The sequence below is a fragment of the Erpetoichthys calabaricus genome, chromosome 5 (genome assembly GCF_900747795.2).
Source record: "Erpetoichthys calabaricus chromosome 5, fErpCal1.3, whole genome shotgun sequence".
NCBI lineage: Eukaryota > Metazoa > Chordata > Cladistia > Polypteriformes > Polypteridae > Erpetoichthys > Erpetoichthys calabaricus.
In genome coordinates, this window is record NC_041398.2 from 93,344,420 (window position 1) to 93,370,100 (window position 25,681).

At 38.1% G+C, this 25,681-nt stretch overlaps 1 protein-coding gene across 6 annotated transcripts in view; it reads left to right on the forward strand.

Annotated features, from left to right (window-relative positions):
• The window catches only part of lcorl (ligand dependent nuclear receptor corepressor-like), a 215,095-nt gene that overhangs the window by 127,219 nt on the left and 62,195 nt on the right, over positions 1–25,681 (forward strand). For 5 of the 6 annotated variants that reach the window (XM_028801767.2, XM_028801764.2, XM_028801771.2 and 2 more), the window contains exons 4-5: positions 8,096–8,222; positions 24,616–24,846. In XM_028801767.2, coding sequence (XP_028657600.1) covers positions 8,096–8,222; positions 24,616–24,846 — 358 coding nt within the window. The remainder of the gene's footprint in view (positions 1–8,095; positions 8,223–24,615; positions 24,847–25,681) is intronic. The other variant, XM_028801768.2, reaches the window with a different exon arrangement.

The window sequence follows — 25,681 nt, forward strand, 5'->3', positions numbered from 1 at the left end:
TAGACTTAAAGCTGAAATGCCAGAGGACTCCTCAAGCTTTGCACCAACTCTTCTCTAGCATATCATTGTGCATATTGAGCAGCAAAATATTTTCTCCATTGGTGCATCGGTGTTTAGCTGTTTTGTAAAACATTTCAGTGACATTTCCTGCACTATTTTCAATGTCATAGAAATTTAATTCTGAATATTATATACCGTAATTAACTATAAATCAACTTAAAAAGTTCTATCAGACTAGTGGAGTTATTGAGGACCAAAAGTAACACTTTATATTACTAACACAGACTGGAATAATCGTTTTCTTTACAAACAAGAAACACTTATGTCTGATAATCACAATCATGTATTCTACCTTGCTTTTCTCTTGAAGCTGCCTTTTGTCTTAGCAAGCTTTCTTTTCTTGCACATTACAGTGTGATAGGAAAACTACCAGTTGCAACATGACCATAATCCGCATAATGCGAAAAAAATACATCTGCATATAGAAATAAGTAATAGCAGCAGTCAAAACACATGTGAGTATTTGTATGTAAGGTAAAGAACATCAGTTTACTTGTTAATGTGTCGTGATTAGATAACTCTTGACCATACTAAAAATCTTGGTATAAATATGCTGGTGATGAATCACAGACTATATTTTAGTGGGTCAAAACAGATAGGCATAACAATTTAAGATGATTGTCCACATATAGCCACCCATTCAACAGAAAAGAGAAAAGAATCGTACAGGGGTGGCAGCAGCCAGGTAAGCCATGGAAGGGTGTTCAGCCCTGACACTTGTGCAGCTTTGAAATGTAAGCAGAGTAGTGGCAGTGGCAGCAGTAACAGTGTGTGTGTGAAGTCGAGCTACCATCTCTTTCATTAGACTGTCGCATCTTTGGCATCATGGTAGAACACTGAAGGGCTTGTTTTATATACTTGACATTCAGAATGCTTTTACACATACATCATGGCTGCCACACATTTCCAGAGTTCTTTTGACACGTCTTCTGAGAATGTCATCGAAAATTAAAGTGACAAGTGCATGAGTTGCAATACCAGCAAAAATGTGGGTGCCGTGTGTGTTCAAGTTTTGATATGTGATGTCAGCATCATTGTTTACTATCAACATGTGACAGAAAGCTGTAATGCAGCTCCAACAAGATATATCTGCGTGCTTCGATGTTTGATGAATGGGTCAATGTGGTGAAGCAAATCATCATCAAACTTAAATGCTGACATACATGTATTCATGGTGCTTTTCTTCATCCGTTGCTCTTTCTCACATAGGCAATTCAAGTGTCACATATTCCTCATTGTAATGATGTGATACACTTAAGGTTTGGATACCATCTTTTTTGCTGCTGTTGCCACTATTTTTTGTTTCTTTTTTTTTTTTTTTTTTTGGGTTAAACCTTCGCAACAGCATCAGAATGCAAAGAAATTTTACCTCAACTCACAACACAGCGAAACCAGACTTTACCAACCCCGTGTTGAAATCCTCCAGATTTAGTTAAAGTATGTGGGCAAGTATAGTTTGTTCACTACTTACATAGTAGCAGCATTCACAAGTGCGCGTGTCTCATAGCATTAAGTATATCTCTGGCCTAAGGTTCTTTATGGAAGTGAGATATATTTTCACTTTTTCTTGTGTGAGTCATTAACCAGCAGCCAGTTTCCATTTTATCTGTAAGTTAGGGCAGTGCTGTGTGCTCCACAGATAAATGCAAGCGGGCACTGGAGATTCATTTAATATCAGGCATAAATGTAATATAGTGAAACTGTGTACTGATGTAGTCTGTATATTGTCAAGCTTGGGTCACAGAATTGCACTGGAAAAGGGACCGGGTTTCCAAGGTACAAAATCTTTATTGATGAAAAACACGCAGATTGCAACTGACAAACATGGTGGTTTAGCTTTCCTCTTCATATCAAAAGAACACGGTCTTCATCAAGTGGTTTCCATGGCTCAGAAGCAGCAACTGGGGCAGATACATTCTGAGGGAGAAAGGACAGAAGAGTGAACCATGAATTTGTTAGAAAAGTTGGGATTCCTTAAGACTGGGTACGATGACAAAGTGATCTTCAAATCAGAGGACCGTTCATAATCATTGAACCAGACAGTGCAGTGATTCTTTTGGCTCCTTGTAAGATCAGTTTGAGAAGCAGCTCAGTTTGCAAAATTTGGGGTAAATCTCCTTTAATAACCAGCGAGTCTCAGGAAGGCATGAACCTGCTTTTGTATTTCTGGATGGAGACATGCAAGCACCTCGTCTACCTTCTTCAACTGAGGTTTAATTAATCCCTTCCCCATAGAATATCCAAAATATGTTTCAGACATACCCAACTTACATTTTGTAGGGTTAGCTGTCAAAATGGCCTGCCTCAAGCTGTCGGGCACAGCCCGGAGGCGTTCCAGATGTGTCTGCCAATCATTACTGAAAATGATGACATCATCAAGATACTTTCAGATAACCTGTCAGGGGTGGTGAACGCTATCTTCTCACAACTGGAAGTCTCAAGACATACCTGCCAGTACCCTTTTGCAAGATTGAGCGGAAAGATATACAAGTAATTCTTCAATACATGTCAAAGAATAAGCATCAAATTTGGAAACCTTATTTAAGCGTGTAAAATCAATACAGAACCGAATTGAACCATCGGGTATTGGGACTAATACGATCAGGCTCTGCCCATTGCTTTTACTCTTGTGAATTACAGTATGTCTAAATCGAGCATATTTTTCACCTCATCGTGTTCCACATTCTTCCTCACCTCTGGTATCTGATACAACTGCAGTTGCACTTTAACAACATGCTCTGTTATGATTTTATGTTCAGCAAGTTTAGTGAGGCCAGGAAATGAGGAAAACATATCAGTGTTTCTTCCGATCACAGACAGCAACTCTATTTTCTGGGTGTTCGTCAAGTCATCATGAATAGTAATGTCAGTCTGAGAGACTGCAGCCATGGACATTAACACCTCATCTGGTTCATGCCATTCTTTCAAGAGATTAACATTTAAAATTTGAACAGGCTTTCACCGGCCTGGTGTTCTAACCTTGTAATTTACAGGGTCCATCCACTTCTACTACTGCAGTACCCCTGACATTTCACCAGGAACTTATGCCAGTCAGCTGGAATCGGAACAAGTACCCCATCACACTTTTTGAATTCACAAACTTTGCTTTTCTTACCACAATTATGTTTCTGCGTCTCCTGATTGCACCACTGATGCCCCATGACAATAGCGGGTAATTTAGAAATTTGTTCCTACATTGAAATGACCAGTCTACCAATTTCAAACCGAGTCCACTCTTCACAAATAATATCCAAGATGCCCTGTAGACGCCTGGCAAACAGTAACTCAAACGGTAGAAACCTGAGTGCATTCTCAAACTGCGAACAAGAGGAACAAGAGGAATCCTCAGCATGTTGGGTCATCTTGGGCCACATGCCTGATCATCTACTTTAAAGTCTTTTTAAATTGCTTCGTCTGAGAATGGTAAACAGTGGTGCTCAATTTTTTAATGGCAAGGTCATCGTTTAATGGTTTCATTTAGTTTAAATGGCGTACCTTGGTCAGTTAAAATTTCTAGAGGAATGCCAGTACGAGTAAAGATCTCGCACAGATTTACAGCCCTTGCATCAGTTGGCAAGTTGGCCTTCCGCAGAACAGTCATTTCAGTATACTGTTTCGAATAAGCAACCAGCACAAGTATATACTGATAACCATTGTTACTCTTAGGGAGTGGGCCAACAATATACATCTCACTGGAAGGGAACATCTAAAGTGGGCATTGGTGAAAGGGGTGCCCTAGAAGGTCTCTGAGCCTGCTTGACCTATCTGCCCCATATCCAGTCAATTAGAACTGTTTCAAGTTGCGGTCCATAGTTTTCTAAGGACCCAGATGGCTGCCCAAGATATGTGTATGAGCTATCTTCAATGGAAGCTCTCTGTGATAAGCTGTTCATTCATACTGCCACCTATGAAATCGGAAAATCACCCGATAAAGTAAGTTGCTTTTATCCAAAAGGTATGGTCAAGCTTCTTATAGTAGGAATCATTCGCAGCATGAGCTTGTTTAAATGCAAACTCCGGGGTGCTGTCAGCTAATTGCAAGCATGTAAACCCCATCTGCTCACCAGCTGATGCCTCCATAGGGGCTGGAGCAGTGGTCCCATCTAAAGAGTTTGAATGACCAGACAGCTGTTCGAGGAAATCCAATAAGGAATTCCACCCAAACCCCCCCCCCCCCCCCCCCCCCCCCCGCCCATCCTAACTGCACAGATCAGGTTTAGTTTCCAAGCCAGTTTCCTGACCAACTCTATCAGCTACAAGCCCCTCCCCTACTAGTAAAGAGCCATGTGCTTTTTAGTCAGCCGAGACCTGCGGTAAAAAGGCATTTATCTTCTTAACCCTAACCAAGAAGGTCCAGGGACAGAAGTCGGATATGGCACTCCATACTTCAAAGTGTCATCTCAATCAGTCTCATATTCCTTAATATTACCATAAACACATCAAATGCTCACTCTCTGTCTCTGTGCCAAAGCAGGGGGTCTCCCGAAGCCAGTCACATCCGGTCACTACCAATGTCTATTTGGGCAGGAATCTTGTGCCTGGCCAAGGTGACAGAGACACTAAAACCATCTTTCTTCAAGGTTTTAGAGGGGACCTGAGAGCAACACATCTCCGGTAAGCTGATCTCCTTGGACTGTGCAGCGGAGAGGTGGCACTCCTTAGCCAGACATTCAGTCTGGCCATAGAGGAAGCACCTGCACTCAATCCCAGCTGCAAAATTCCCTCCGTTAGCAATGTTTTGCAACTCGGCAAGAGTAAGGTGGAGAACGCTTCTCCAGGGTAAGGAAAGGACATGAGGCTGAGGTAAGAAGCTGCAGAGATTGCCCAGCGGACGAGGCCGAGAGGGTTGCAGGGTAGTAGGAGCCAGATTAGGGTAGCTGCTCTGACTTCAAGTACTGGGCACTTTCCAGTCTATGGGCTAAATCGATCAGCGAGTCAACATTGTTCTGAAGCATCTCATCACGGAGGTCTTCACCTCTAGCAGACGACACTGCATTAACAGCAGCCTTTTTCTATTAAGTGTTCGACGGAGTCTTCACAAAACTAGCTTTGGATAAGTTGTAGTAGATCCTTCAGCTGTTCATGGATGGGGCGGTTAGGATAGATCTGCCACAGCTGGAACTGACGCCACTAGGCTAGGGAGCTTATAGTAGTACGAAGAACCACCTGCTGCTTTACGAAATCATAAGTCTTTCAAGCGGGAGGTTTCGCATTATTTACAGGGCATACCTGGACAAAACTGCCAGAGAGCCAACAAGGTCAGGCTTGTTGGGGGATCAGCACTGATGTGGTGCTGATGTGAGTCCCAGTGTGAGGTGGCCCATCCCAGTAAGCGCATAGAATGTCTTTCTCTCCAGCATGATGATCATCTTCCTTTGCCGTTGCAGGAGTTTTGTAAACTCAGTATTTCATTGGTGGCACTCTGAGGTATGCAGACCTGGGACTGGACAGATCTCTGTAAGTAGGTACACATATGATTGTTCTGGTTGCTCTGATGGCTGTCATACTTTGGAAGTAGCCATTGCTATTACGGGTCCGCTCCTTCCGATGGTGTTCAATGTCACTCCTTTCAACGAGCGTATTATGAGACTCGGATTAAGGCACTCTCTGCGTGGCTTGTCTGTTGCCTAAGTGTATGCTCCGACCGCAGTGCATGATGTCTCGGTGAGGGAGATATTCTATTTGCATCTTCACTTGGTAGTTGATGGGTGTCTGCATGGTGACACTCTGGTCATGGGTGACTTCAGTGTGACCACTAGCACTGACAGGCATAGCTATGAGAATTGTCATTGGCTCCTGATTCCAGCACCCTGAGCTGCATCATTGGACTTTGTGCTCCACCACCAGTGGTGCAGTAAAGGAGACTGATTAAATCCGTGTGGGCGGACACTGGAGGCTCCTACAGAACTGCAGGGTCTTACAAAAGTGCCCAGTTTGTGAATTCTGACCTCAGATTTGTTTCTATTCCGAAGATCCAGCTTAGGTCCAGTAGGCTTTCACCTACTAGGAGAATGAGACTGAACCTGGCCATACTCCAAGATCATGCAGTTTCTAATGAGTTTGCACAAAGATAGTGTGAGGAACTTGCAGGCTTGGGTGTGACTGCCTATCCCAATGTGACGTGGAAGACTTTCTGTGACAAGACCCTGAAGGTTGCTGAGGAGTTTGTGTTGGTGTTGCCGGTGTTCCCAGAAGGAGGTGTTCCATCTCTCAGAACTCTTTGGATATCATTGAGAGGAGCTGCCGCTCTCGGCTTGATGGCAACTCTGGTTTGTACTGGGAACTGAGAAAGACAGGCAGATAAGGAGGAGTTTGTTTAAGGAATCTGTGAGCAAGTGACACACCAACTATGGTCTAGTGACCCACCTCCTGCTTACAGGGCAATCAAAGCATTATGCATGTCCAAATCTGTTCCTCTGAGAGTCGCACTCAGGGCAGGTGATGGAGTGGTCTTTAGAGTCCTAGTACTTACTATTTTGCTATATGGCTGCGAGACATGGACACTATTCCATGACCTGAGATGAAGACTGGACTCCTTTGGTACTGTGTCTCTGCGGAGAATCCTTGGGTACCGCTGGTTTGACTGTTGAACGAGCAGTTGCTCATGGAATCCCGAAAGAGCCATGTTACCTGCATTGTGAGGGAGCATCAGTTGCTGCACCACGGCCATTTGGTGTGAATCCCTGAGAATGATCCAGCTCACAGGGCGGCTGGACCAAGCCAAGGGGACACCCAAATAACACCTGGATGTGGCAGGTAGATTTTTCATTTCTGGAGGGTGGGACTGGACTACATGTCTGCCTTGGAGCTTGCCAACCAGGATCTCGAGCGGTTTCATTGGGTGGTGGGTGTGGCAACACGCTGTACCAGTATGCACTACAACCGGAGCCTGACCTGACTTTTATATACTTGTATCTTAACAACTTAATTCATAACCATTTTAGGTATCTCCTACATAAAAGAACACGTTTCTTTATTGCTGTAACATTTCTAAAGTTAAAAATTTGAACACTAATTATTTTTATTATAAAATACTGTATCTCTTTACTGGATGGGACAATGGGTAGTGCTCCTGCCTTACTAATTCAGCATTCTGGGTTTGAATGAGTCAGTGGGCCTTTGTCTAAGTGAGGTTTCCTCTCGGTAGTCTGGCTTTACTCCCAGTGTTTGCTTGTGTGTGCATGTGTATATGAGAGTCCTGCAATGGGTTTATGCTCAGTCTAGAGTTGTTTCTTCCCTGTAGTCAGTGCTCTCGATGCTACCCAGATAAGCATCACAATCCTTTGCCCACAAAGTGTTTGTGAATGTTATATTCAACTTTGGTATCTGTGAAAACTGGAATATCTGGCAAACAAAGTTATTATACATCCCAAATAGGTGTAATACTAACAGAGCTATTTAGGCTTCAAAGGTTGCAGATCCCAGTTAAGTTAGGATTTGTAGTGAGCAAAAGCAAATGCAAGGAAGAAATTGTAAATACTGTATCTGAAAGATACTATATACTTGAAGAATTTCTTTTCTAATGTACAATTAATGTATATGTGAGTTTCTCTACATTAGAAAATAAAAGTAAGTTGTATTTTGTGTTTGAAAGGGCTTAAAAATTAAGTCATTTTAATAATTTTTAATAATCTCAAATGTACTGCATTTTTTTTGCAGATGTACTGTTAAGTATCAAAAATATCAAATTTTTAAATGTACTCCGTCAACCATTACTGTGTTGTTGCGTGAATAAATATACTGTGTATGTTACCTTACTGCACCATGTAGTCTTGTGAGCTATCTTTATAATTTAACCTCTACCACCATACACACAAGTTGCATGACTGCTTTATAAAGTTGTTCACTTTTTTTTTTGTTCATCATTTGAACCTGCCTTTTAATCCTGTGCATCTTTCTTACTGCTGTAATAATTCTCTTTAATTGGACCTAACAGTGAATAAAGTGAAAGTCTATCTTTCTGTGCAATTAGGTGTTTTTTGAAATGAGTGATATTTTTTTTTATTTATTTTTTTATTTTTGTTACATTTAACAGGATTATATCCCCCCACTTGGTTCATTACAGTCAACTTCAGACGAATCTCCATCTCAGGGCCAGTCTAACACTGAGCAAATTCAATGCCAAGCAGACAAATTTCTTCATGCAATCTTTCGAAAGAAAGGTAAAATATTTATAACAAACTGAAATATGCAGTTTTTTTGTCAAGCAAAACCTTAAGCATTGTTTTCCTACATTACCCTCTTTCTTTTGAAGAACAGTAGTTCACCAAATACCCACTTCATATATTGTTTAAATTTAAATATCTTTTTATTTTTCTGAGATAAAACCTTGGACTCCCAGAATTTTATATTAATGAAAGTTAAAAGGTTAACTGTTTTAATGTCATATATGCATCATTAAATTTTTAGATTTAAACTTATGTTGTATACTGTTTCATATGTCAGTGATCAATTTGAAGGAGGAAAAGCTTTAAGAATTTTCATGTGCACATTTAATCTAGATTTTTGTGCAGTGCTTTGTACTGACCAGCATTTTTTTTGTGTGTTTGGAAAATCCAATTACTTTGCTTTGCCTGTACATCCAGCATACATCTGGTTCAGTTTAGAAATAGGTGCCATGTATAGTCAGTCTTAAGGTGAAAGACAATATCACTCTGCTCATAATGCTGTTGACTGAAGCCACACTCCATAAATGTGTTAATTTTAGTATATTTATTGAAAAAACATCTTAATATTTTAAGTGTCTCTTTTGTCTACTGTGTCCACTTTAAATAACTTATATTCTGTTGCTGTGATTACTCTATAAATACACATGGAACTTAGTGTAAGCACAACATTAAAAAAAGTTTTTTCAGAGCAGTGGGTTTGGAGCTGTGTTTGGTTAATATTGTAAGAAGGAAGATCTAAGTTTTATTATACATGAAGATTATTTATAAGTGGGGAAATTACTGGTGGATTTAACAATTTTAAATTAATTGGAATAAGAGGAATCCCTAATTGCAATCCTCTGCGCTCAGAGCAACACATGAGTAATAAAAATAACTGCAAAGTTGTCCTTGAGAACTAAAACAACTGCTGATTGGGATTAATGCAGAGAAAACACTAAATAAAAATGAATGGGTGCAAAGGAATAAACGTAAGCATATCTGGCCTCTCCAGTTACCTGCGGTTCCAGTGCCAGAAAGCACTCCTGTTTTCAGCTTCTGTATATGCCTGTTTGCTTTTTTTAGCATCTACCTGTTGAACTTTTTTTCCCCAGTTTTGTCTTGGCTGTTCAGTTAATAGGCCTCTGGAAGTTAGATAAATGAAGCCTTCAATAGGCTCATAGGACACAAGATTGCAACTTCCTATAGTAGTGCCTGGTATTGCTATATTCATGAAGCCTTTGTTGGCCATGTGCAATCCTGGTCACAAACTATCTTACCTGAAAGCTGACAATAATGTGTAATGGTAATGAACAGCTATTGTTTATTTTACAGGAACTGTTATCACAAAACATATTTAATCCAAATTAATTAGAATACTGGAAAAAAATGTACATATTGTATATACAGTTTATATATTTATATGTATATACTGTATGCATGTATATGTATATATGTGCATACAGTGTGTGTGTGTATTATTTTTTGCAGGGGGTACTGTTTGTAGGAAACTGTCCAAAACTTAAAAGCTCACATGTTAATGTTAACCTATGGGAAATAAGGGGTTAGGTTCCCATGACCACCTAAGACGCAATATTTCACTAGAGATTGCTCAAAATGCTCTTTTCTGCATTGAATTCTTTATAACAAAACACTATTTTTTAATAATATGCTTAAAAATCTAAGTGCTCAGTATTATGCCAAAGGTGGCCCTCTCTATTTCTGCTGTTTCTCTCCAGTTAACAATTTCTTATGGGCACAGTAATGAAACAAAAACTTTAATGTATAAAGAAACATATATAATGTATAGGATTTTAATCTCCCTTTATTTTCTTTAAGATTTAGCTCAGCTGGTTAGATTGTTTTGCTAGTCTATTCTGAGAACAGAGTGATTAAACAGAGTCAGTGCTCAAGATGGATCTCACATGCAGAGCATTATATGGGTAAAATAAACTATAAACCTACCATACTTTGAGAGGGGGTTTGTGATTGTTGGTATTAAATAATGCTGCATTTTTACAAAATGTGAAATTTTTGCTTCATCCAGAAGGACACATGTCTTTGGCTGAAAATATTTTTATTTTTTTCCTTCCAGAAATCTAAAGTCAAATTAAAGGTCCTCACATGGATAATTTTCCAAATGAAAGCCTCGGCTCTTCAGCTTGTATTTTACTGTAGAATTATTAACATGGACTTCATCCACAGAAAAAACAGTTCAGAAAACTCGAGACATTCCTGTAGGGTTCTTGTAGACTATCTGTACAAGTGTTCTTATTTGTTGTGTGTTACCATGTTGACCACTTCTGATCAAGCCTTAGCAGCAATCTCCTTTGGATATGCTCTCTTGATACAGAGCCACCTGGAGGCTTTGTCTGCAGCCTCTGTACTGTTTTACAGTATATGGCTCTACTCCTTCTACTTCCCAAAACCTCTGCACCCCTTTTCCACAGGCATGCACTTTGCATTCCAGCCTTCTGAGTGTATTTCAAAGTCTCTGTCAAGTTTTCTACCCTCTATATACTAATGAACTCTGTTTTGGTAGCAGCTTAGGTAAAAGCTAACAGATACACTTGGCCTCTTAACACTAGAATTACCAGAGTCTACGAAAAAACTCATAGATCCGGCCCACCTTAAAACCGTTCTCACCTCTCTTTTGTCTTCTAAATGTGCCGTTTAAGACGAGCAGCAAGCAGCCGGCTATTCCATCCCCCACCGCCACAGAACATTCACTAAGTTTTTCCAGCTCATGCCTTGTTTGATTATCTGGGAGTGGCAGAAGTGCTGGAGTTTTAGAGTGGAAATAATAGATCGCTATTTGGAACACACGCATTTCATGTGTGTTCCGTTTCTACAGTAATCTGTGTAAACACATTTTTAAAACAGAAACGTTTTTCATATTTTAGTAATAAATGATAAAATGTAGGCATAAACTACATAATGTATGAAGCCTGAAGTCCAAAGATCAAGTAAACACTTTCACAAAAGATTCAAGGAATAGACAACAGCTTCATTGGCATAGTAATAAGATTTGCTGACTTGTAATCAAGAGTCCCCGGTTCGATCCCCACTCACTCCTATATTTGCCATTTTCAGTAGTGAGCTGCTCCTTTTGTTATTATACAGTACACACATACATTTGGTTTGTGTCTGTAACACACGGTGTGTGTTTATAGGACTTGTAAAAGTTACCGTTTTTTTAAACTTTTTTTCTCTCTAAATCACGATACATACTACCACCCCCCAAAGGGATCTGATGCTGTTATTTTTCATTTGAAATGGAGTAAGTGGAGATGTGAGTGGTGTTTTGAGACAATGGAACTGGACATTCTCTCATCTGGAGGGATTAAAGCTGACACACAAACGCTGGCGAATCTGCCTTCTTCATATCTCACCGTCACTTGATTTTTTTTTTTATTCAGTTTTATTGTGTTCCTGCTCATGCTGAATTAGTGTGCACCTTATGGTGTATGATGTCAAAAAAACAAACACAGACGTAGGTATATATGATACCTGGAATTATTCGTTTTATGACCTGTATAGTACATTTCAGAAAACTTTGTGGCACGGATGCAACATTATTCATATTATTCATATTCATTCGCATAACATCTTGTGGTTTGTAATCAGTGACTGTGTGTTTTTTTTTCCCCCCGATTTTGCCAGTCCCCACATGTTGCTGTATGCTGTTTCTTTTGTACTCCAGGACATGCAGAGGATAGAATAGTACAGAGCAGTAAGTTCAGTGCTATATGCAATCATCAGATTCAAATGTTAACTGTTCACACACATGCAAGGATCGTCTTTCCTACATTTACAACGTGTGTACCTGTTACAATGTACGCGCTTCTCTCTATGCTGTGGTTCCTATTACACACCTGAAAGAAAGAGACAATATATGTGAAAACATCATCGCACTAATGCAATATTATTTGAAAACGAACAGCCTCAGATAGGGTGTGGATTTATGCTGGCGCTATTACTGAAAGAAAAAAAAGATCAACATGTACGTTGATCCTGCAGCACTGAATAAGCTCACGTGCTCTAACATCCCCCACCCCACCCCCGATCTGACTCTAAGAAACCGCGCAAATACAGACGCAAACCAAGTGTGATCAAGAGTCCCCGGTTCGATGCCCACTCACTCCTATATTTGCTGTTTTCAGTAGTAAGCTGCTCTTTTTGTTAATATTATACTGTACACGCATACACTTGGTTTGCGTCTGTACTTGCGCTGTTATTTAGTCAGATCGGGGGGTGGGGGGATGTTAGATCGCGTGAGCTTATTTACTGCAGCAGGATCAACACACATGTTGATCTTTTTTTTTTTCTTTCAGTACATGTGCCTTCCCTGTTTATTTATATATCTAGTGACTTTTCTGCCTGTCTGTCTCTCTATTACGCAGTGCTCTGTCTGTCTGTGTGTTATGGATCTTAAAAATAAGTTATAAGGACACTTGTTCATGTTAATTGCAGTCTCAATTGTTAAAAAATATTTTAAAAGGAGCATCCCACATGAAAATATAACGATCTCATTAACTGATAGTGCATACCAATTTATAAATTTTATGTCAGTTTGAGGTTAAAAAGAAAAAAAAAAAGAACACTTTTCCTCAACGGGGAATCGAACTCAGGTCTCTGATGGACAGTAAGCCTGCTGCGCTCTGAGACAGCAAATCTTACCGCTACACCACGGAAGCTGTTGTATTGTTCTTGAACCTTTTGTGAAAGTGTATATTTGATGTTTGGACTTCATGCTGCTTCACACATTCTATAGTTTATGCCTACATTTTGTAACATTTACTACTAAAATATGAAAACGTTTCTGTTTTAACAATGTGTTTACACAGATTACTGTAGAAACGGAACACACATGAAATGCGTGTCTTCCAAATAATGATCTATTATTTCCACTCTAAAACTCCACTTAACTCCCAGATAATCAATCAAGGCATTAGCTGGGAGATGCTTGTGCCATGTTCTAAGTCGGTGGGGGGATGGAATAGCCGGCTGCTTGCAGATTGTTTTTATCAGCACATTTAGAGGACAAAGGACGCTGGCGGAGAGGTGCGAATGGTTTTAAGGTGGGCCGGATCTTCGTAGACTCTAGTAATTCTAGTGTTGATGTTGGCACATCTTCCATATTTTTCCCTGTTGATTCTTGTTCATTCAGTTTGTTGTGGTCAGGGATTTAGACTTTAAAAGGTTAGGCTGACATTTCGGTTTGTCTGCAGACAACCAGATTTATCTGTCTCACTTTTATAGGGTTTGAGAGAGATTGAGGCAGTGGTGACCTTAGGACTGTTCAGGGTCATCTCACAGTTCTAAACGCCTGGGTGTATCCCCTGGCTATGGAAGTTTAACAGGTTTGCTTACCTAATATGCATCTGGCGTTCCTAATTTCCATTAGTTTTCAGTGAAAACCCCAGTTGATTCCCTTCTCCATCCCAAAACATAAACACAGCTTAAACTCAGACTGACATAAACTTAAATATTGGCCAGAATTTGCGATAAAAAGCTTCTATTTCAACACACAACAACATACAAAAATATTATCCGAGTGTAGATAAAGTTAAAATATGCTCAATTCTTTATTTAACATCTCAATAATAGTAGCACTGTTAGAGATTGTGCCTTCTATCATTGTTCTTCAAAGGAGGAATGTGTTTTGATTAGCAACCCACTAACCTAAATACCTAATTGTTGAACAAATTGGTTAATTTTTTCTATTTTTAACCACATATAGCCTGAAGAGAACATAATTAAAACATTGTGTCACCGTCTGCAATTATCGTCAGTAGATCATCTTCTATGTCCTTAATTTGATATGTTTAAAATGCAATAAAATGCTCTGAATTTTTGTTACATTTATCAAAAGGCCTCAACCTTTGAAAGGCATGTCTGTTATACCAAAATTAGACATTTTATGACATAAAATAGCAGGCAGGTGGTAGGTCATGATAAATTTGAGATAGCGACTACTTCAACTGTATCCCACCAAAGATATTTTTTCTATTCGTTCATACTTTGCCTCAGTCAGCTGTCTAATTTCTTAATGATCTAGGTTATTTAAGTCCTTTATCCATTTCAAGTAAATGATCAGAAACCCAACTGTCCAGAGGAGCAGATTCACACTAGAGATTCAATATGTGAACATGAGCAGCTTGGTTTCATAAAATGTTATATTAAAAATGTAATTGAATTTGAAAATCACTAAACTCCTAAATGTTTTTTTAAACAGATCTACACATAAACTAAAACTTTAAAGAGCATAATATTTGGCAATCATTAAGTTGCCTTAGAAGGTAATTTTTTTTTTTAATAAGCATAGTTTTATTGGAAAAATGATATAATAAATATGTCTCATGGAACATTGATCAGAAATAATAGATACCACACTGGTGCCCATACAGTAGTCAAAGGGTTTCAATTGATCTCTGAATATTACTTGGTTTCTAGTTAAGTCAATCATTAAAAAATGGAAAAAGTATGGCAGAGCTTTAAAACAGAACAGGACGTCCACAAAAACTAGATTAGTGAGAGAGACCATGAAGAGTTCTGTGATAACTCTGAGCAGTGGCTGAAACTGGGGAGACTAAGTATATAACAGCTATTTATACAGGTGCTTCACCACTTACAGATTTATGGGAGAGTGGCAAGGAGCAATCCACTGTTAAAAGCAAAAAGAACACCAGTACATATCATCTTAAGCTAGCGTGTATATGGCGATAATAAATAATAACACAACTCCACAACAATAAATATCAATCAATAAACACGTGCGACAAAGTCCATAATGCAGTCCAAATGCAGCGGCAACAGATGAAGGAGAAATGACAATCCAGAGAACAACTTGCTGTAAGTAATATGTAAACAGTCCTACCAGAATTCCTGATGTATTGACGGGGTGGTGAGATTTGGGAGCGCTCCTCTGATAAAGCACAATGACCAATCCAAAGCACAACTCGCACAAGACAAGTCCATACGTCAATACAGTTGTGCGATACTACAATACAAAACGATAATCCACAGGTGGTGATATTGCTGATAGGACAAACAGGTGAATTCGGACACAAACTTCCCCTGCTTTATCCAGTAAGCTTCCATTTAAAGCACTCACCATCTGATCTCATAGATGTCCAATCAGGGCCACTACCGGGATTTTTAGTTCTTAATTCATCGTAGCACTGCTACATGCTCACATATACATTTTGCATGAGTTAAACAAATGAGCAATTAAAAATAATGCATAAATGTGAAAAATAAGGAAAATAAAGTACTACAAACCCAATGACAATTATAATGTCTGGACAGAGTACAGCCAAAAGAAAATAAGTGCATGCTGATACTTTCCACAGTCTAGTGCTTGAAGTGTGCTGGTAAACACCATTTTTTCTTTTTGCCTTAAACCCACTGACACTTCTCACAGTTCAGAACCCCTTGCCTCTGAAACTGTCCCCCTGCAATCTTTGAAGAAGACGATAAAAGAGAGCACGTCCAGTTATTTGTTCCACTTCTGTAGGAATAGTTAAAATGTACTTGTTCTATGTACATGAAATAATAAATCTGAAAAACACTGATAGTAGCCTTTGATTTAGCAAAAAAAAAAAAAACCCTGATAGAGAAATTCCAAATATAAATAAAGTTATAAGGAAGTAGTAGGCATGAGCATATCATCTATTGCTGATCAGCTGGACATATCATCAGTGTAAATTAAAAATTGATTGGCTCCAAATATTTGAGGAAATGTCTTCAATATGTCAACTGCAGCTGTCACTTATTTTTATTTATTTATTTTTTTAAATCTCACACACCTCACAGGAAAGCTGTCAGGCACTAATTCATAGCTGGAATCATGCAAAATTCCTGTGCTGTGCTAGTTTACCAGGAGAGTGCTATAGCTGAGGGAAGGCAGCCTGATTACGGCATCACTCACAAAGTTTGAATGGGAGGAGCGCAGACATATTTGCAGCACTTCGCTGCTGCAGTACTGACAGACTCCAAATGCCCATGGTTTCTTGCTATTTACATTACTGTTTTAGATAGATCGTCTTCCTTAAAATAATTTCTCACTGTAGCTACAGAAGTTGGAGTTCTTTTGTCACTTTTGCAGGTTTGTACCTTTTACATGGTCCCCTGATTTGCGTGATGTAATGTCACCTTATACTTTGGGTGACTTATCCATAGGGTAATGCAACTTGTCAATGATGTTACAATGTTTTTCGTTTGCCTTCCATTTTTCTAACCCACTTATCCTGGACAGAATCCCAGGGCAACCGGAGCTTGTCGTTGTGTTATTTATTTCATAACTTATGCACTGAGATTTGGGTGATGGCAAAGGAAAGTGGTGACCTGGTGGTTCTTGTTTGGTCTTATAGGCAATACTTAAAGTGGGCCGGTGCCAGCAGCCCCCACATTGTGATTTGTAGCAATTTTCATTAAACATGGAATGAATCGCCTTTTGAAGTCACTGTGGTAACATTACCAAATACCACTACTTGAAACAACAAAACTAGCTCCTGCATCCCAGTCTGAAACACCTGTGCACCCACTGGCCCCCCTCCTCACCCAGCCGCCCAGTGTAGATGCTTTCTGTGGAATATGGGTTGAGCAGCTCATTATTCATAATCCACAAGCATCTCTCCAGCCATGCCCTCCCAATGATATTGAACATTGGTGATGTTTTGAAATGCCAATGTGAAATTCAAAGACATTGCACAGTTCTAGATTTCGGATTTAGTGGGGCAAAAATTGTATTTTCTTTTTTTTTTTAAATATCTATACCACCATCCCAATGTGCGCCTTCCAATTTTAATCAACTACTAATGGTGGTATGATTGGACTTTATGGTAACTCTCACTGCTTTTGTCATTGCTGTCTACAACAGATGCCTAATGTAGTAAGGAGTCAGTTAATGCCTTGCTTGCAGCTATTTCTCAGTCTTTCCAATGGCATGTTAAATATAAATAGCAGAAACGAGTGTTGCTTCCTCCGCTAAAAAACTAGAAAATCATTTGAGTGACACTGCTTCATAAAGTACAATTGGATAAATTTTCTCCCTGGCCTTGGTAAGTACACATCTGTATTCTGTAATTTTCAAAACCTTGCCTCTATTACCACTGAACATTTTCCTTGTTTTGCACATTCAGCAGCTGCGCATGTCCACCTACTGGCACTAGAGGCTTTGTTTTCACAAACAGGAAGCCTTGAAAGCTGTTTGTCTCCAACGAAGATTTGAGTTGTTTCGGAAAAATATTTTAACCGTTCTTATCTCTGGGACCTATCAGCTGAAAATGAGTTTCTTTTTAATAAAACACAGTCTAAGCAAAAATAAATAGAAATAACTAAATTGCTGCTTTAGATTGCTGTTCTTACTAATTTACTTTTTTATTAAATAAATGTCATAGTTGCTTCTGTCAAAGTAAATTTGTGCCACTGTTTTGATATGTCCCAAGGCTGGAAATCACTGCCCTATACCAGTGTGGAAACTCTCTTTGCTGTGATTTGACTCATCTTGTAAGATAACATGACATGACCTGGATAGCAAAAGAAAAATATGTCTTGAGGATGGGGACAAAGGGTGGGATTTGGGTGCAGATTCAAGTAACCTGTCACGTTTTTCCAACCATTCAAAAATTTTGACTTTTAGATCTGTAAACAGCATTATTAAAAGATACCACCTTTTCATCGTTGTTTAAAATTATCAAAATTCCTGTACCTGATGAAAGTTTACCAGTAGTGCTGAAGTTAATGAAGTATACTGGTTGTCAGTTTTAGGTAGCATAGTTCAGAGAGAGAACACCAGCCAGGTTAGTAGAAATTAACAAATGTGATCCAAATCCATCAAGAATTAACTCTGTAACAAGTACTTTAAAATTATGAAAGTTTAAGTCAGAACTAAACTAGAAGACTATTAGTATGAAATATTATAAATAACAAGCAACATAGGTTTAGGAATGGAAATTTTGGCATTCTGATTCCATAATATTTTTTAACCGCATCTGTGTCCAGTCTTCGTGTGCTGCATCTACATTTTGTGACCAAAACCTGCTTCAAGTATGAAGAACAATAACAACACAACTCCTGTAACTATTCAATCAATGTTGTATAGTAAGGAAGTAGAAATACTTGGTCACTGTACTTGAGTATTTTTTCAGAATACAGTCATGCGCTGCTTTATGGCTGACCAAGATGAGGCGATTGTACTGATGGCATTGGGCCATAGAAAAACAACAGGGAAATATTGTTCTGGAAATTGTAAAAAAACCGAGCCACAATAATAAATGTTACTATATTATTATTTCCAAGGTTCTCTCATTTTTTTGGACTCTTGGGGAGCCTTTTAAGGTACGTTTTGATTGCCGTTGCTCAACATGGCCGATTTTTATGTATTCAGCATGCACTGCCATCCTTAAACCAGTGTTTCTCAAACATTATGCTCCCACACCCCAGTTTTACCATTTTTTATATTCATTGGCGATCCATTAGCAGCAATTGAAAAGCTGACCCTTGATGAAACCAGTGCGATGTGGGATGCTCCAAAGCTTACATACAAATAGGGAAATATATCATGCGGTGCTGCCAATCATTTAGGTAACCCACTCACATACCAAGAACAATCCAATGGTTGAGAAACAGTGGCTTAGGCAACTCACTTGCTAACCAACAATGGCAACCCATGAACCTCTGTCGGTGCATTCTGGTAGTTGAGAAACGCTGCCTTATATAAAACCCAGCATGTGGCTGCCAAGAAGTAAGGATCAGTTTATTCTACTCAATATTGACAGTTAAAGCATGCATACCAGTGACTCACACCAAACCCACAGAGCCTCAATTGCAATGACCTGTAAACTTTTGTGATTGACATATGGCCAATTTGACATATAGCCAAATGGCTGCTCCCAAATAGCACTGAAAGTCTGCAGATGACATACTTTTACTTTTCTACTGTTAACTACATTTTCAAATGCAAATGGCTACTTTATATATTTTGCTTGACAGTATTTTATTGCTTTATTAAACGAAGAAACAAAAGTGCAAATACAGATAATGTTTTACTCAGTCCACTATTCAAAATACTGCCGCCTTGCCTTTAGGAAAATTAATGTATGTGAAGAATCTGGGATGATTTTCAAATGCATGCCACTAACACCCAGTCATCTATGCTGTCATTCCAAGTATACGTTATCGCAGAATCTGGCTTTAATGCATTAACTGAGAGAATCGCATTAGAAGCCAAGGCTTCAGATTGGCAATTTTCTTTTGTCATTTATTTAGATAGGGCAAGGAGTGTGATTATGTTCTCCTAAACCCCTATTGATTAGACATTAGAGTTGCATTAAACTCAAAATCAACAGCACAAGTCCTAAGGAGTCCTTCTCCAGCAGACTTTCACAGCATATTGAATGTGCTGTTATCTAGTGGCAACCTCTTGTTGAAGCATTTTTGACTGCATACATAGTTCTTGTTTTGTGAGAATTACCTAATTTCAGATGTTTAAAATGACCAACTACCTTTTTGCCATTTGTTGATGTTTTCTATATAAAGTCCAAAATCTGGTATTTTTTATCACAATGCAAAATATTTGCCAAGGAAACTGTTAAACAGTGCATGCGTCAGACTGGTGTGTGTCTGTGGCACCAAATCCTAATCCCTGATAAGTAGGATGAGGCAGACCAGAATTAAGGTAGAAAGATCTCAATTAACTGCTGAACGTTGCAAAAGAAGGAATTGTTGCAATGGCTTTGTAGAGCTAAATGTTTATTTGCAGACAAATATTTGTGTGGTTTCTGAAACAACAAATACAATAACATAAAATAACTCACAAAATAAAGGCTCAGAGAATGCTAAAATAGGTAATGCCCAAAAAGGTCAGTAGATGGCAGCAGAAATTAAGAGCGCTAGCTGTCGTTGGCAAAAGGCGCTAAATAAAACTTAACAAATACGTTAGCACTGTACAGATTCAGACAAATCACTACTTAAGCAACTACAGTGATCCCTCGCTATATCGCGCTTCGCCTTTCGCGGCTTCACTCCATCGCGGATTTTATATGTAAGCATATTTAAATATATATCGCAGATTTTTCGCTGCTTCGCGGGTTTCTGAGGACAATGGGTCTTTTAATTTCTGGTACATGCTTCCTCAGTTGGTTTGCCCAGTTGATTTCATACAAGGGACGCTATTGGCAGATGGCTGAGAAGCTACCCAGCTTACTTTTCTTTCTCTCTCACTTGCGCTATCTGTGATCCTGACGTAGGGGGTGTGAGCAGGGGGGCTGTTCGCACACCTAGACGATACGGACGCTCGTCTAAAAATGCTGAAAGATTATCTTCACGTTGCTACCTTCTGTGTGCAGCTTTTAAGTATGCTGCACGGTGCTTCGCATACTTAAAAGCTCAAAGGACACGTATTGATTTTTCACTGTTTATTTTCCTCTGGCTCCCTCTCTCTCTCTCTCTCTGCTCCTGACGGAGGGGGTGTGAGCTGCCGCCTTCAACAGCTTTGTACCGGCGGTGCTTCGCATACTTAAAAACAAACAGCCCTATTGATTTGTTTGGTTTTCTCTCACTTTCTGACATTCAGTGCTCCTGACGCGCACTCCTTTGAAGAGATATGTTTGCATTCTTTTAATTGTGAGACAGAACTGTCATCTCTGTCTTGTCATGGAGCACAGTTTAAACTTTTGAAAAAGAGACAAATGTTTGTTTGCAGTGTTTGAATAACGTTCCTGTCTCTCTACAACCACCTGTGTTTCTGCGCAAATCTGTGACCCAAGCATGACAATATAAAAATAACCATATAAACATATGGTTTCTACTTCGCGGATTTTCTTATTTCGCGGGTGGCTCTGGAACGCAACCCCCGCGATGGAGGAGGGATTACTGTATTACCAAGTCTGTTTTCTTGAAGCTCTTATATATTAATAAAGAAGCAACGTTTTTGAATGTACTTATACAGTTTTGAACGTTAAACTGAACACACTTTGACATAAAGGGTTATCTGAACTTGTTAGTAAAACAACGCTACGAGCTTTATCAGTACTTGCAGAAAATTATTTCTAATAAAATAAACCGCAAAGCGTATCTTGCATCAAACAGACGCACACAAAGTCAACAAACAATTGAATAAATACGGGTACGTGCAGACTCCTGAGCGTACAGCGTTTTCCGTGTATCAGATACAGAAATAACACGTACGCACGCTCACACATAACCTGTGAGTGTGATGACGCAACAGACAGCGTTTTTGTACAGAAAGTTTGTTTTTCTTTTTAAATTGATAGCAATTTCATGAATAGATATGCCTCAAAAATGCATCTCAAATAAAGTTTTTTTTCCAAACATTTTTGTTTTATAGCTCCTCTACTTATATTTGAATTTCCATTGAATGTGTTGCACCTCTGTCTGCTAGCCAGTAAGCATCACTCATTCTCTCTTGCTTTGCATAAGTAAAAACAAAGCTCTTGATTCACCACTGCCCTAAACACTGGTCATAATACATATGATATTATGTTTACATTTATCACAATAAATGTACTGTTTTATAATTATTTCTTTTCCAAGTTATGCATTTGAATATCTTTACTCTTTCTTTGCAGTTATTAATATTATAACATTTACCAGCACAGAAAGTTCTGCCAAGCAACTCAAGTTTTGCATCTAGTGGTCTTAACAGCTCCTTGATTTCTTATTTTTCTACAGCATAGATAAGTATTTTATAAGGCTGGTGTCAAGTAATAATCTTTGATCTTTTGTTTTAGTTACTTTGGCATTATTGTCTTTTTTTCTTCATTTTTAACTAACTTTTTATTTCATTTAAAATACAGTATATTAAAATATATTTTCACTGCTAGCTCTGGCTTTATTTAGTAAAAAACTGTTTTTTTTTTTTTTTTTTTGTTTTTTTTTTGCTATTCAATTTTTTATTATAATCAATCATAAGTTTTAATTTTGGGTATAGCATAGTATTCACATAAAATACAGAGTTTCAAAATGATATGAGAACGATTTCTGCGCAACTTATATTTAGGGAGATATAGCCAGTCAAAGTCGTAATCCAACCCCCAAAGTTCAAACTTTGTTCGCGTAAATCTTCTTAAAACTGATCCAAGACAATGCAATTTAATTTCAGTTCCATGGGTTACTCATATGTCCAAAAAAATCTTAACGATGAGGTCCAAAAGTATGATGATTTGAAATGAAATTACTGAGTACTTAGAAGCCTTGTAGAGATGAATAGCTAATTGAATCCTTGGTTTAAACGCATGACACCCACAATCATAAGGAAATTAAACCTATTTAATCCTGAAAAGAGTTGATTACACCTAGAACTTGACCATGCCATCAAAATTCTATTGGATGGTTACTTATAATAACTTTGAGTTAAACCACAATTCCAAAAACAACTGGAAAGAAGCATCGTTTTAAAATTATTAGGAATTAGCGGTGTCTGCTACAAAAATATTCTGACAGCATGATATCTGTGTTTTCAAAGCAGTATCAGACAGCTAAAAGGCTTTACAGTCAGTGCCAGAATACTGATGGATCAGTCACAAAAATAGCACAAATCTGTCAAGAGGAACAGTCCAGGTAATAACAGTGTATTGTTCTTGTCTCTGGTGTTTGAACCAGAAACTAAACAGCAGCCAAACTCTGCTTCACAAAAGACTCAGTCAGGAGATAGTGCCTTGGTCCAGTTTTAAGTTAGACTGAAACCTAAAAGAAGCAAATTACAAATAATTACCGATTTTAAATAAACAATATAACGTTGCTATATACTTATCCAATTAAAATACTTACAGGCTTTGCTTGAATGGGACTAACACTGACTAATCGTGAAACATTCTGTCTAACTACGGACTTCCTGTAATTCTATTTCCGCTTCCTTACAACTATTTACATGAATATTCATAAGGTTATATTAATATTCCTTTGAACAACAAACAGCAATTCTGCGAGGTAGAACAAACAGCATATGCCAAACATGAGCAAATTGCATTTGCAAGGAAAAATCATGGTTGTAAGCTGAAGTATAAATAACTATGGAGGTGCATTCATGCAATAAACCACTTGCATTCAATACCAACACACAATGATGCGTAACCGAGAGTAAGGAACACAAAACCTGTATTATTGGCAATAGAGTGTAGTAGTATGGTCTTATGAGTCGTCTTTCACCCTAGTACCTACCTCTAGACTGACTGAGTAAATTTGGAAAAATCCAAAGGATACCTTCAGTTCACAAAACCTTCTACGAAGAAGTGGAGAGTTATTTAACAGTACATTTGAAAATGTCAAAAGTCTTTATAAACTTTTACATTTTTACCACATTGCTAATTCCTTTACTACTCTAGAGCTGTCGGCTTGAATTCTTTTGTGGTGTGTATTTTGCATGTTCAGTTTCCACTTGTGTTATCCTAAGCAAGTCATTTGCATTGCCTCTACTGGTTTAAGAAAATGTAAATGTACATTTAGATGTGTACTTCAGAGGGCTACTTTGCGACGTTAACATTTTTTTTTTTTTTTTTTTTTTTTTTTTTTTTTTTGAGATGTTGGAAAGGCATACAAAAGAGTGTGGCTCCACTGTGGTTTGTTTTTTTTTTTTTTGAAATTGAGAAACAAATGGTGTACTTTTATTTTCATTGAACATTCTGTATGAAATATTGGTTCGTTTTCAGTAGTCATTGTTGCACTATTTCTTTGTACCTAACCTTATTTTGGGGGAATGCTGATCATTTGTGTATCCTTGAAGTGCTTTTTACTAATGTGACATCTTCCGCTTTTCATTGACTTTTTATTTTAGATATATATTAAATGCTTGAATGTTAATTTATATGGAACTATGGAGTTTAGTGTTCCATTTTGACATTTTTTTTCTTTCCAAAGATGGCAAAGATTAAATACAATGTTATATAAAAATTGAAACACTGAAAAATGTAAAACTTAAGAGTGTGAATACTTTTTTGCAGACACTGTCTTTGGTTTTATTTCCTAATTATAATCTTAAAAACTGGTGCTGTCTAGTAATTTAGTCAGTTACATTTTTATTACAGGCAGATCATAAAGTAAATTAAGTAAAGTCGGTAAGCAAACTGTCAGTTATTCTCTAAATGAATTTTTGAAGGCTTGTTGAATGTAATTGAAGTTATGTAGTTGTCAAAGTACACATGCTGCTGCTGTTTTTTTTTTTTTTTTGTAAATAGTGAATGAATTTTGGAAATTTTTGTGAATCATCATTAGGTGATTAAATGAAGACAACTAAACAATTTTAACATTTTAGAGGATACATACTTAGCCATAATAATTATATATTGCTAAATGTTTACAGTATGTAATATTTTGCATTGTTTCAATATTTTAATATAATTTATATATTAATAAAGATTACAGTTATGTTTGTTTTCTTCTAATCTAGACTTTCCTCAGAACTGTGATCCAACTATACCCCTTGTTGCTCAGGAATTGATGAAAAAGATGATCCGTCAATTTGCTATTGAATATGCTTCAAAAAGCCACCAAATTCAGGACACAAGAAATGGTTTGTGTGTACATTTGGATTCTGCTGCAAACAGCCTTCAACAACCTCATGACCAAGATGGACCATTGGACCTCACTATAAACAGAAATCAAATCAGTGCTGTTCAAGGTAAAAGTAACTGGTAATATATTTAGCCTATATATTGAAACAATATTTTTGATCGTGACTGTAAGTAAAGTCATGTAGGTAAGAAGTAGTTTTAAATGAAACCACATGCTTAAACCCAATAATGACTTTCTGCTACTGGACGTTATTTTTTTTTTTTCTTTGTTTTTGCTTCATATCTTCAGACTAGCAAAATACCCGCACTTCGCAGCGGAGAAGTAGTGTGTTAAAGAGGTTATGAAAAAGAAACATTTTAAAAATAACGTAACATGATTGTCAATGTAATTGTGTTGTCATTGTTATGAGTGTTGCTGTCATATATATATATATATATATATATATATATATATATACACACACACACACACGCACAGAGACACACATAAACATATATATACATATACATTTATATATATAAAATCCCTATGTGCGTCCAGGTGTCCGTGTGTGGGTGTCTTCTGGTGAAATGCGCATGCTAGGGGCACGGTGCGACTCGCGATATTACTGTCAGAGAAAGTTAGAGGCGTTTTACGGAAATACAAACCAGTATTACTGCGAGAGGAAATTAAAGGTAAACAACACAGTGACGCATATTACAGCCACATACAAGCCAGTATTACTGTCAGAGGAGATTAAAGGCATATTACCGACGCGCACGCCTGTATTACCGCCAGAGAAAATTAAAGGTATATTACGGACGTACAAGCCAGCGGACGTACAAGACGGTATCCTTCAATAAGGGCGCGCACACGCATCCTTCAATAAGGGCACGCACAAAAAGGCGAGCCTCAAAAGGGCGACCTCAATTGGGCGCAGCGAATAAAGGCGCCTTTTTGTG